We start from the raw sequence: 14,161 nt of genomic DNA, 5'->3' as shown, positions 1-14,161 counted from the left end.
AGAAATAAAGGGGAAAATGGTGATTTAAAAAAGTGGAAGAGAAGAGACTAAAAGAATGAGACTCATTATTTAAATTTTTTATGAAGAATGAAAATGAACAATATGGAACTTTGAAATTTGTCACTTAGTGTAACTATTAAAACCCTAAAAACTGACTTGATAAATTTGTTTTTTTTTTTAAATTTTCTAAAGGGTTTTAATGGTTAAAAAAATGTGTGAACTTTTATTTTATTTTATGTTTCTCAGTGGTTAAAATCTGCGGCAAATGTTACTATGTTCCTTTCGGTGATTATGAAGAGCAAGAAAAAATATTTTAAAATAAATTTAATTATTTACAATACAATTCATTTATTTCTTTATACTATTTGTCTTCAATTTCATTTGGACTAAAAAAAACCCACTAATTCTACCACATTTCTCTCCTAATTTTCTCCACCCACTTTTTCTCCATGATTTAGAAGAAGTAACAAAGGAGATGCTTCTATAAGAGTATATTGGAGTAAACATATGATTGATAAATAACTGTTTTTAAGTATGGTGATATCTTAACATATTTGAGTAATTTTTTGAATTTTTTATAAAAATAAGTGTAATTTTATACATTAATTACTTAAATGGATAAAATTTTAAAAAAATAAAGTCATGTCAAATTGATACTGTGAAGATAATACATGGATAAAAATTTTAATGTTTTAATTTAAAGTAAGAGTTTATTAAGTAAACACTAGAATATTCATAACAAACCAAATTATAAGTGAAGTTTAAGAAGTAAATCTGGTGTAGGTGAAGGTGAAAAACTAGTAATTGGTTAATAATTTGAGCAAGTGTGAACTCATTTCAAAATATCACTCACTCTCTCTTAATTTAATTTAATTTTTAGCTTAAAAAGATGTGCGTGCGATTTTGCATGGTAAAAATTTTGTTGTTTGTCTCCATTCTGTCTCCAAACACTATGAAAATATATTAGATTAATATGATTTCCATAACTTTCCATGTTTGATCATTTGATTTGATTGAACACACATTTGGTTACGCATATCAAGGTCCTAATTATTGAATTAACAAGCTAAAGGTTCATCAAAACTGTAAAAAACCAAGGATTTGATTGTACGGAACCATTCTTGTGCCTCTCTTTTCTTGAGGGTTCTCAATTAATCCACCATTAACGGAACACACCTTAACACTAATTATGTCACATCATCCATATTATAATCCATTTTCTAACTTTTGAGATCCCATTCCCCTAATCAACCACATTCCATTGCATGAACACCTTCATGTCACAAAGGGATAATTGCAAGCATCAATATTGTCTCTGCCTAAGCTAAGATACTTAGATTCCCCCGTGCAACTTTTAAATTTCAAAAACAATCTTATTATAAAATTAACAACAATTTCAAATCTTCTTTCAACATTTTCTACTTTTTAAATGAAAAAAAATATCAAGAACACTTTATATTTCTCGAATGTTAAGTATGTTTTTTACTACTTGAGAGTGAGAAAATATTACTGCATAAAATGAAAACAAGCCATGGAGTGAAAAAAGAAACACCCTTTGAGACAAAACCAACATGGGTCATGTGTACACATAAATGGGATTTCATGAATCATGCAGAACTTGACAGAGATAAATTATACCCATTTTTGTGTTTTAGTTCCATTCCTAATAAAAAATCAAGGCATTCAGGCAAAAGGGTTCCTTTGATAGTATGGTTGTTCCATCTCAAAGGTATAGAAGGTTGTTATTGCAGCATCTACAAAACTCTTGATCATAGTTACTCTGAACATGGTGAATATAAGTACGTAGTTCATATAAGTATGTAGTTATGACTCTGTAAATTATAAATTTAGGAATTTGATCATAAAGTCAGAAATTTGAGTGGTTGGATGAGAGAAGTAATGGAAGATATTCAAATGGATATGCTATGCAGGTACACTCAAATGAATCATTAACTTTATTCTCAATATTGTTTACTTTATTCTGTAAATGATTACTTTGGTTTAGAAGAATGAGATCCAAAATTAGTAGGATGCAGAAGCACGGCCTAAGATGATGGATTTGGTACAGGGGGACAGATGAAATGATTGTGGGAGAATTGGCAACTACATTCTTGAGTACATGTTAAACCTATAATCACGGTAAGAATATGGTGAAGCCAGTAATGGAGTGGATATAATTTTGTTTTGTTTTTGCAGTCTAAAACAAAGGTCCAAAAGGAAAAGACATTAGATAAAATTAGATAAGACAAGCCAACATTCCAATCTGTACACACAGAGAAAAAAGTATTGAAAGAAGTTGAAATGAAACCCGGAGGGAAACAGGGAAAATCTAATAGATTTTTCCTTTTGATGATAGCTTCTAACATGCTAGTTCAACATGAACCAACCAATTGAGAAGGATGAGAATATTATACACCATCAAAGAGGGCCATTGGAAATTGGTGCTCCTCTCTTGATGCTATCCATGTTGGTAGTTTCATAGACAGGTAGACCACTTGAATAGTATCCCAAGTCATAGTTTTGCAATTCAAACAGATCAGAGCTTGAATCACTTTCTGCACCATCATCAACCTCATTGAACTTCCTGATTTGAGTGATTTCCTTCTCCTCTGCCGAGCACTTGTCCACTGACATCCTATCTTTCTCAACTGACTCATGACTGCCCTTGTTCCTTTGTTTTTCTGATGATGATAATCCATTGCTGTGTTTGTGATTGTTGTGGCTGTGGCTGTGGCTGTTATCATCCATCAAAGTTGTTGGTTCCCTTTTTTTCTTCTCATCCCACAACAACTCATTTTGCAAAGTGGTTGTTGATCTTGCATGTCCATTGTTATACTTTGCAGACAAGGACTGTGCATGCTTGTGGTCTGAGAAGGTTCTGAATTCCTTGCAGCTCTTTGTTGGTGTTTGTACATAAGGAGGAGTTCTAAACCCTGAACTTAAGGAAGAGTATAAGGACTTTGAATCTGCAGTGCTGGAGCTTCTGAAATGGCCAATGCTGCTCCTCCTCCTCCTCCTCCCTCCAGGGCTCTCATCCTCATCTTTCATGGACTGAGAGCTGGATTTTGATTTCTTCTTCTTTGATGCTGATTGGCTGAAGAGAGAGTTCAAGAAGCTTGCAAGCCTTCCACCTGGGGAGCTAGGCTGCTTGTGTTTCTTCTCCTTCATGATTTGCTTCTCCATGCCATGGAATTGTTGGGGGAGCAAGCTTCTCATTGGCATGTCTAAGCTGATTCTGGCTCTGTGTGCATGGTGCCTTTCTTCTCTCATGATCTTCTGAGTGAAGGTGGAGGCAGTGTAGCCAACAACTTCACCGTATCCTGAGAAGTACCTTGCTGCCTCAAACACATCAAGCTCGCCAGAATCGTTCCTGCGGTGGAAGGACTTGTTGTGATTAATTTCTGGGTGGTCCATGAGGCCTGCTATGGACATGGTGCAAGTTTGAGAAGTTGGGGTGAAGTGTGGAATAATATGGATAGTAATATGTAAGAAGAAGGGGGGCTATATCAAGGATGCAAAGAGATGAAAGGGGTTTGGAATGATTGAGAGTAGTGGGAGGGTCAGTTTAGGATAATCAATAACTCTAGGCATAATTTTATATGATGAGGGAGTTTTGGAGGTTTTTGTGTGGTCCACAAGATGTGCATATGTGCATTTGCAATAAAGATGAGATTGGGGTGGTATAAGTGGGGAACAGTGCTTTTTATCCTCTCATGCTGTTAAAACCAGAGGTTTTTGTTAGGGATTGTGGGGAGCAAAGAGCTGTGTTTCCTTGGATTCTATATGCTTCTATGGATTTGAGTGGGAGTTGGGTGTGAAGTGGTTGTTGGCTATGGATATATATCCAATGGCCATGAACATGTGCATTATTCAATCTAACCTTCTTTGCTCATATACATCATTATACATACAGATGGACTATAATTATTATAGAGATCCCACCATCATTTTGAGGGCTTCAAAGTCACTCCATATTCCATAACAAATTAAAAGTAATTGCTTGCCAAGTAATTTCTTTTGACTAGGATAGATTTACTATGGCCCATTAATATCACACTGCCTCCTCTTTAAACTGTTTTTACAAGTCCTAGTAGTCCATCCATTAGGTGGGTGAGTAATATTTCAATTCCCAACCACTGGTAGGTTCCAACAGAGAAAACCTACACGGTAGCAGCATCATGTCAAAATAGTATTCAGATCAGACCATAAAAACCTTGTTGTCATGCAAACAAAACCTGAAAATTTTTACAAAAGTTTTCATCCTACTCATAAATAATACATAATACCATATCATATGGAAGGTGATATATGAAGAAGTCCCACCAAAGGTGCAAGCAAAGGATAATAAACAGTGGAGAGACCTTTTCCACTGCAAAAAAACTTTAAGAAACTGCATATGCATACTTAGTATTATCAACTTTAGTTTTCTTTCTAGGTACTGATGTTAGTCAATAGATGATTTGGCCCATCAAAGCCAATGCCCATTTCTTAGTGTCGGATTATAGTTGTCACCATAGTCTTTGTGTGTGGGCATGATCAAATGAGTACGTGTAGCACATGAACCAAAAGAGACACACCAACGGATATGAATTAAAGCCATATAATATATATGGACTAGCAAATATTGTTGTTGTACCTGTACGTATAAACGTTCACTTAGTCAAGGCACTCGAGGGAGATGACTGTGACAGTTCCATTAAGATCATCTAGTCTAGTCAATTTTTTTTCTACTTAGTTATCAATGTGGCAAGTTATAAGGGACCCCTTTCTTGTGTATCCACCACAATTGTGTATCCAACAAAAGTAATTTCATTTATTTTTTCATTTGACAGTATCACCATCAAGATAAGGAAAACTGTGCCACTTGTTATGACAGAGGCCTTGAATGCTGACCACTAGTTTGGAAGTAGAAGAAACACATTTTTGTCACACACACTTTCTGTTAAACGAAATCATGCCAAGGCTTGTCAGAAACCAGTGGTTATGGTTCTTGCAAGCACTAGATTTTGATAGACCAAGATAAACAACTATCCCCATCCTTGGCTAGTTTACTTTAGATTTGATCATTAGGGCCACCCCGGAGAACAAGACTCATAGAAAGGACACAAAATTAAAGCATAGAAAGCTATTAAACTTAACATCTACCAAAAATTTGTGTGCTTTGGATGCCCCTGGTTGCGGACATTTTGGAATGTGTTGGGTTATTTTCTTTGCCTTAAGCATTCAAAACATATGAGGCCAAGGTTATTATAGTTCGCAGATTTTGTTGCTCTATTATTGGAGAAGCTGAAAGCAAGGCCACAAAACACACTGGGAAAATCATACATGTTCAATTAACTAACTTGATTTATATGATTCAGTACCTCATATCTGAGATTTTATTTGTGGCCTACGTCAAATAAAAAACGTGAACATAATTGGAGAATGACCACATAAGTGGCCTGATCAGGTCATACGGATCAAATCCAACAATGCCAGTGGCAACAGTATAAGGGGGGTGTGGTGATGTTGCCACACTCTATTAGTATCATCTTCATCCTCATCTTGAACAGAAAAATATTTCTACAATCTTGGAAGATACACATGTTTGGTTGCTTTCTTTTAATATGCACCATTCATTCTTAAAGTGATCTTTAATGGACATGGTTGCCCCAAGAGTCTCTCATCTTTTATTGCTATGTGCCATGTTTGATTTCTGCTAACCTTTTCACCAAAGCACATTAGATGATCAATCATCATTGAAGAGGGGAGTTGTTGATGGGTTTGAGATTTATTGTAGACCCAGTGAAAGTCCCGCTTCAGATGTTATCAAGGCTTTTTCAAGACTTCCAACAGTGATCCAACAACACATTATATGAATTCCACTAGTTTTAGGCCCATCAAAGGCTTCAAGTGCCACACAATGGTCCATTTCATGACCCTACAAATAAGAACCTTGCTACTCAAGTTAGGGACAAGGTGGGGCCACAAAAACCTGAATTGCCCTTAAACTTTAGCCCAAACTGTAATTCCATCCTCATTGCTGGCATGTACTCTCAAATGGGATGCCCTCAATATGAACACCTCTTCAATAATAAGGGACTAATCAAGAGATAAAATAAGGAAGTGAGTGAGGTTTTCATATTTGGGAACAAGAGAATGTGCAGGGAACCTGAAACATAACAATCTGCAATAAATCTAAATCAGAGAGAATTGTATAATCAAAGGGGTGTCACACAGTTGGATTTTGCATGAATAATGAATGCTCTTAGACATAGTTTTTCTTTTCCAACTTTTGAGATGTGCAACACACGTGCCCACATTAAGCTTCATACATAGTGCCTTTTCACACTTGGTCTGTAACACTTTAGCTTTAGACTCATTATGCTGATAAAATATCTATTTTCTATCTCCAAAAAGTTCTGCAAAATATTTATAAGCTTGGCATGCCCTAATCCACATCTATGCTCTTATCTACTGTAGGCCATATGCCCTATGTTTCCCTTAACATCTTTCACAGGAAAATCTCAACTAAAAGCACCTCCCTTTATTCTTTCAGAAATATCATTTTTGTGTGTTATAAATCAGTTCAGCATAAAGAAGTTGCTTTTTTCTAGCGGAAGAGGTAAAAACTATCTCACCAAACCACATAAATCACAATAGCTTGAGATGGATATAAAAACTATTCAACAACTTAAACCAACAAATATCATACTACAAGAAAACCATGAAATAGAAACCAATTTTTAGAGACTAAAATAATTAGTTGTAATAATAACTAAATTAGAGACCATTTTAGAAACTAAAACAAAAATTGGTTTCTAAATTAGTTTCTATTATTATTAAATAGTTTCTAAATTAGTATCTAATTAGCAACCAGGTTTTAGAGACCAAATTTAGAAACTAAATAATTGGTAGTTAAAACCTTGGTTGCTAATTAGATACCAATTTAGAAACTATTTAATAATAATAGAAACTAAAAATCAATTTTTGTTTTAGTTTCTTAAATGGTCTCTAATTTAGTTACTATTGCAACTAATTATTTTGGTCACTAAAAATTGGTTTTTATTTCATGATTTTCTTGTAGTGTCAAGTGGTAAATCCAACATAACAATTTGAAGGAGACTTTACTTTCATAAAATATTTATTATTTTATTTTACTTTGAATATGAAAAATGACCCTTTATTTTAATTTCGTTTTATATTTTAAAATAAATTTAGCTTGAATATAATGAAATTTTTATAAGATTTTTGTTTATTATTATCGCATTCTAAATTGTTGTGTAATTAAATTTATTATTTTTAAATAATTATTATAAAATTTGATTTGATAGTGCATTAAAACTAAGTTCTTTTAAATATTTATAAATGAAACATAAAAAATTGACTTTTTCAAAGTGAGGAGATTCACTTTAAAAAATAAAATGTACACACAGTTGGTTAAAAAAAAATAATGGTTAATAATCATGCTAAGATCAAACACATATATCCACCATTAGTTTTCTAATAAATTATTATGAGTGCATTTTATTCTTTAAAGTGAGAGTGATTTTATAAACAACAATTTTAGTGGTGAGAAAGAGGTTCTTTAATTGGCATGGGTAATGTTTTTATTCTTAAGAAAACTTCACCATATACTTCTTTTAGTGAGAAACCCACTTTAGAGAGTAAAGATAACAAATCTTAATCATATACATAATAAATCATAGATGAAATGGAATACTATGATTAGTTTTTTAAATCACAATTAAGATTTCTTACTTCTTTTAAAATGATCTTTAAGAAAAGTTAAATCCTCTATTAGATCTTTCACCACCTAATGAAACTTTATGAAAGTAAGAGTATTTAATGCAAATGGATTATATTTAAGTGAGTCAAATGACGTGGAGATCTCCAAAGACATAAATTTTCAAAAGAGAATTTGATTTTTGTTTAATCATTCAGATTGTCCTGATTGGTGTTACAATTATGTTTGATTGAGAGTTTAAACACTCGTTGTAGTTAGAAGGTTACGATACACACAAATTTTGTTTCGTTTTGTATTTTAGGAGATTTTTTATTTATTTAATTAATTCTTTATTAATAAAAAATTCAAATATAATAAGAGAACTAAGTGGCAAGTTTCGTGAAATGATTACTCATTATAAGTGTTTCGGGAAAGAATAAAAATTGCAAGCAAAATTGTGGTGTATAACAACTTTACCACGCTAATATTTTTTTATTTAATTATTAATGGTTATAGTTTTTTTTATCAGTAATAAAAAATTAATAAATAGAATCACTTCTGAGTGGTCCAACCCTTATATAAATTATAAAATTAAAGAATATCTCCTCTATCACCCCTACTCCACCAAAGGGAGAAAATCCAACACCTAACAAAAAAGACCATAACACTAAAAGAAACCAACGTACTAAACCAACCTGACACTACAGAGACCAGCAAGTTCACACTTCACACAAACAAAACAAGGATCATCAAAGCAAAAAACTTTACCCAACTTTACCCAACTTCACCAACAACCAACACACCACTCCTCCAAACTGCCCAACAAAAGATAAAGGCCTGCGAACCTAAAATAGATACAAACAACTTATAACGAATTTAGACAAGATAAGGGGGGCAAGACACCAGTTAGAGAAGGAGAAGCAAACAGTGACAATTTTAGAAGTTACCCAAGACCAAGTCTTTAACTATGCTAAAGCGAAGATTTCAAAATGATCCACCACACTGCCTTTGAAGATGACTTTATTCCTATGCCACCAAATTTCTCTAACCACCGAGATCCACACACTTCCTAGGACAGAGTTGATAAACTTAGGTGCATTACAAAACTGAATAAAATGTTCAACGAATAAAACTACTTAAGATCTTTCATTAACCAAAACACTTGGCTACAACGAATGTTAACACCTCTCCCTTAACGAGTATTCTAACCTTTCTAGGTACAACGTGTTTGAACAACTCTCTAGGATCAAGTATTGATACAAACCAACTTAACAAATAGATGACTCAGGATGCCACAAACTCTTCACAACTAGGTTAGTAATCTCAACATACAAGACAAGGCCCCATCAAATCCCCAAAGAGCCTCAACAGAGGGAGAACCAGACATGAACCAGAATATCAGTTGTTCTTCCTTCTAGTCTCCTTATAAGATAAGTTAAGTAAATAAATTGGACTCACTTTGAGCTTCAATCATAAAAATAAGCTAGAAGAAAGTGTACTCAGTAAATTGGGCTTGTGCCAAAGTCCACCTTAACCTAGCTTTTAGAAACTCACCCATGTGCTCACCTTTGACCTATATTCTAGAAGACTCCCCCATGTGCTCACATTTAACCTAGTTTCTAGAAGCTTGTAGTCATTTACACCCATACCCTTCCCCTCTTCCTCTCCAAGGCACTCATATCTATAAATAGGGTGTCTCCCCTCTTGTAAATCACACATGGAATTTTGAATAGAAAAGAAACTCTATCCTTATGTAATAATTCGTATGTAATTCCAATTTTTCTTGTATATAGTAATATAAATAATATAATTAGTATTATATTAATAATATGAATAATATTATTAACTCTTATTTTATTAATTATATTCATATTGATAATCATATTAATAAGTATAATAATAATCATAACATTGACAACTAAACTTGACTGGTGTAATGATTAAAGTTTATTTGGACATTCTTATAGGAACTTGGCTTAAAATCCCAACTTGATGCTCTATTTACATCAAATGTGAATCTTGTGATATACATACAAGTTTTTCTATTTGAATGTAATAGTCAATCAACATTAAAATGATTGGGTGAAGTCAGAATTATATACATTTAAATTTAGAATTTTAACATTTATATAAAAATTGACTTCCTTCATATAAAAATTGACTCAAATAAAAAAAATTATCTTTTGTCATCTGTTTGTGCGTCTTAATGGTTTGATATGAAAAATTTATTATAATACAAAAGTAATAAAAAATTACAAAACAATATAGTATCTATTTGACCGTGATATGTTTAGGGAACTTTTTCTTCCATTCTTAAAATTAACTAAGATAAGAAAATGTAAAGTTGGTCTATATGAATTTTTAATAAAATAAAATATAAATTGGATTTTTTTTTTTTTTCTGATTCAGGTGAGTAGTGAAAGACCCAATGGATGAAATGGGCCTTAGTACCAAAGTGATTGCTAGACCAACATGAGCGTTGATTTCTTAACTTAAATATTGTGGAAATTTCTTAATACACCCATTGTTCTTGTTGAAATGATGATGATGATGAAGCAACCCTGAATGTGCTTTTTTTTGTTGTTGTGACATTTGGTTTTGCCTTCCTTCTACTCTAATTAAAGAACCTTCTCTTCTGCAAAATCAATCAATGGAATCCAGAAAGCTGTTGAAGCTTTCTTTTTCACAATTTATGCATGAAGCTACCTAGCATTGATTCCTCAAACTCCTACCCATGTGCTATTTATTCTCTTACATATATAGTCTCTATCACTACAATAACTTAACTGCCTGCTCAATAAGAATTTTCTATTATTGGCAATGGGAATTCTTTTTCTTTTACCAATGAAATAAACATTTAATTTACAAGCAGAAAGAAGAAGAACAATAGATGACAGGATTAGTGATTTTATGTATTATACATTCAAATTTAATATATATATATATATATATATATATATTTTATTCCTTAAATAATTATTATTATCCATTAAGTCTTAAATTAACTAAGTTTCTTTTTTGTTTTCAGAGTGAAATCATGATTTCTTACAGTTAAATTTACAATTTTCATATAATAAAAATGTTAAAAAATAGTTTTAAAATAATAATCTAGGATTACTATTATTATCTCAAACATCATAAAAAAATATAAAATAAATTATAAAGAAAATGGTAATATATTCATTTCAATCTTTTATTAGCATGTGAATTTTAAAGTAGTGTGTATTATTAATAAATCACAAATAAATATATATATATATATATATTTACGTCTATATGCATTTACATCTATATATTTATATCTACAACAAATATATGAACACACTGTTCATATATAAAGTTGGTATCTAAAATTTTTGATAACTAATCAGTTATTAATTTATAAAAATAGAAACTAATTAAATATTAATAATTTTTTTTCTAAACTATTATTTCATTTAATTAATATAATAATTAATTATTTTTATTTTTAAAATAAAATTAATTTCATTATTTTTTTAATAACACTAAAGGTGGATGTGGTTAAAAACAGTGAAGGAACTCAAATTATATGGAGAGATTTGTGGAGGAAACGCGTAATATAAACTAACTAAAAGTAGGGAGTTTGTTTTTTTCTTATAGGCTAGTTTAATTTGTTGTAAGAAATTGAAATAGTAAGTGGAACTTTGAAAAATCTCAACAACAAAAAAAATTCAAGATTTTCAAGTAATGTGAGAGTATCCTTATATGAATATGCATTTAATGCATGATATGTTGAAGAGAAGAAGAGCATTGCAAAGTCCAAATAAGAATGAAGAGAAAAGATGACTAATAAAAGTGATTGATGGAAAACAATAGAGATAAAATATTGATAAAGTGTTTACACTTTACAAGGAAGTGTTGATTTTATCAAAGTGTTCAAAATGACATTCTCTTCAAAGATCTGTTATAAGTGGAAAATTTCTAAGAAGTCAAATTATGAGAAAACCCAATACTCATGTGAAGATTTTAAAGTTTTTTAATAGAGAGAAATTGATTAGAAGGTCAATGAAGTGCTCTCATGATTGTATATTTAATAAAATGAATGTTATTTTTTAAATTAATCAATCTCAAAATAATAATAATAATAATAATAATAATTTATGGTAGTTTGAGGGGATGAGACAAAAATATTACAGAATTTTTTTTTATAAAAGTCAAACATGGGAATAACAAAAAGAGTATAATACTGATGTTTTTGTTCATCAACTTTGTAAATTTTTTATACAATTTTTTGTTTCATCCTTATTTTTCCTTTGTTCATTACGTTTATTGTTTCAATTCTGTTTATATTAATGCTGTAAGTAGATTTCTAATTATTATTGTTTTATGTTTGAATTTTCTTTTGAAATTACTTTAGATTTTCATTCAAGCATGTGTTTTCTTCTTCATTTCAATTTCTAATAACTTCAAGAATAATTTTTTTTACTATCTTTTTTATTATTATTGTCCCTTTTTACTATGAATTGTATGTTCATGCACATTTTAAATATCTAACAATGTTTTACAAAGATAATAATAAAAATATTTTACTATAGAATCAAATTATATTATAAATTTGGTTTCAAAGCATTTAGATGGAAAATCTTTACAAATTACTAGTGTAAACAAAACCTATAAAGATTTATTTGTTTTCAGTTAGAATATTTACTATAAAAAAATTATTCAATAAAAATAAATTTGAAAAATAAAAAATAATTAATCATTATATTAATTAAATAAAATATTATTTTAAAAATTAAAATAATTATTGATATCTAAAGTAATTTTTGTTATTAATAAAATTTATAAAATAGTTTTTAAATTGATATTGAATTATAATATAAAATAATTGGTACCTAAATTTTTTTATAACTAATTAGATATTAATTTAAAAAATTTATTAATAATAAAAATAATTTTAAAAACTAATAATTTATGTATTTTATAAAATATTATCTAATTTAGTCAATAATTAATTATTTTTTATTTTTTATTTTTAAAATTAGTTTTTATTTAATTTCTTGTAGTGAATTTAGTTTTGATTTTCAAAATTTCAATTAAATGAGTCTACATTAGCTTTATTTTCTACAGAAGAAAGAAACAAAGTAGATGGAAAATTATTTTGTCATTCTGACAATTAATTTAATTTTATTCCAGTACATTTTTATTTGGGACATAAATTAAGTCAACAGTTATGTAATAATGAAAAGAAAGAGAAGAAGGTTTGTTTAAAGAACTGACAGCCACTTTCTTCCACTTTGTCCTAGTGCTGTCAAAATCATTTATTATTATTATTATTTTTTTTTATGTTGGCTTCAAAAATGCTTATGCTTAAAGAGTGTAATAATAAGTAACACTGTTATGAGTTCATTGAATCAAATGGATGCAGGGTTCTGATGTTGCACTGGATAATATTAAAGCTACATTAGCTTTAAAAATAAAGTGATAATGAAATATATTAATAACATACAAATTTATTTTATTTTGTTTTTTTAATAGATAAAAATAATGAATAAGTTGAGAATACTAATGTTATTCCTACCCATATACATTAATAATAATGTAATATTAAGATAATAACTTTTCATAATTAAATTTAGAGTTGAAAAATGTAAAAATTGATACACGAGTGGGAAATCTTTTTATTTGTTTGTCTTTTTGTTGAATCACATTAATCTGAGGTGAAATGTATACGAAACATTGGTGAATTATGTCCATAAAGAATAAAGTAAAGCAAGAAACTTATCAAAAAGGTAAAATGTTACTTTTTAGTGTTTAATCATATTGATAAGAAACAGAATTTTGAAATCCTGACGAATCATGTTTATGAATACAAAAATTACTTTTTATTGGACTAGAATTTTCACTTTGTTTAAAAGAAAAGAAAAAACAATACCCCAATATAAATAAAAAGAAGATTACTTTGTGTTCTAAAATTTAGAAAAGTGACTTTAATGTTTTACTGATAACATTTATAAGATGTATTTTTAGAGTACCTAGTTGAATTCAACTACACTTTTAGTTTTTACGGGATTCTCGCTCTCTAGTCGTCTCAATCTTTGATATGTAGTCCTCTCAGTTTTTTTTTTTGTTTTTTTTTTATTTTTTTATTTTTTTATCTCAGTTAATCAATATATATGAAGAGAAATATACCTACAAAGTTTTGAACGTTGGGTCCACAGCTTTCTTCATCTTCGAATTGGAGCAACTGAAAAGTTTTCCTATTCAAGTTAATCATGTCTTCCTCTAACTCTATCCTTGTCTTAGAGGGGTATTTGGCTTTTCAATGGAGAGTAATCGAGAAGTTATAGGGGAGTAGTGTTTATCTTTGATGGTAGTTTTGGGTTAGGGTTGCCAAAATGTGTTTCGTCCATTTCGATGGATCGAGTGGAAAATATCGTTCTCTACGTAGAGGACGTTGAAATTAAGGACGACAACATTCCATATTTGATTATC

At 30.1% G+C, this 14,161-nt stretch overlaps 1 protein-coding gene across 1 annotated transcript; it reads right to left on the bottom strand.

Annotated features, from left to right (window-relative positions):
* Positions 1–2,209: 2,209 nt before the first annotated feature.
* On the bottom strand, positions 2,210–3,863 carry LOC137806348 (suppressor). The gene has a single exon (XM_068606397.1). It carries the CDS (start codon positions 3,430–3,432, stop codon positions 2,419–2,421), a length of 1,014 nt encoding a protein of 337 aa, XP_068462498.1. The 5' UTR covers positions 3,433–3,863; the 3' UTR covers positions 2,210–2,418.
* Positions 3,864–14,161: the final 10,298 nt, after the last annotated feature.

The sequence above is a fragment of the Phaseolus vulgaris genome, chromosome 3 (genome assembly GCF_051622355.1).
Source record: "Phaseolus vulgaris cultivar YP4 chromosome 3, ASM5162235v1, whole genome shotgun sequence".
In the NCBI taxonomy this organism is placed as follows: Eukaryota; Viridiplantae; Streptophyta; class Magnoliopsida; order Fabales; family Fabaceae; genus Phaseolus; species Phaseolus vulgaris.
This window is presented reverse-complemented; position numbering and strand designations above follow the sequence as displayed.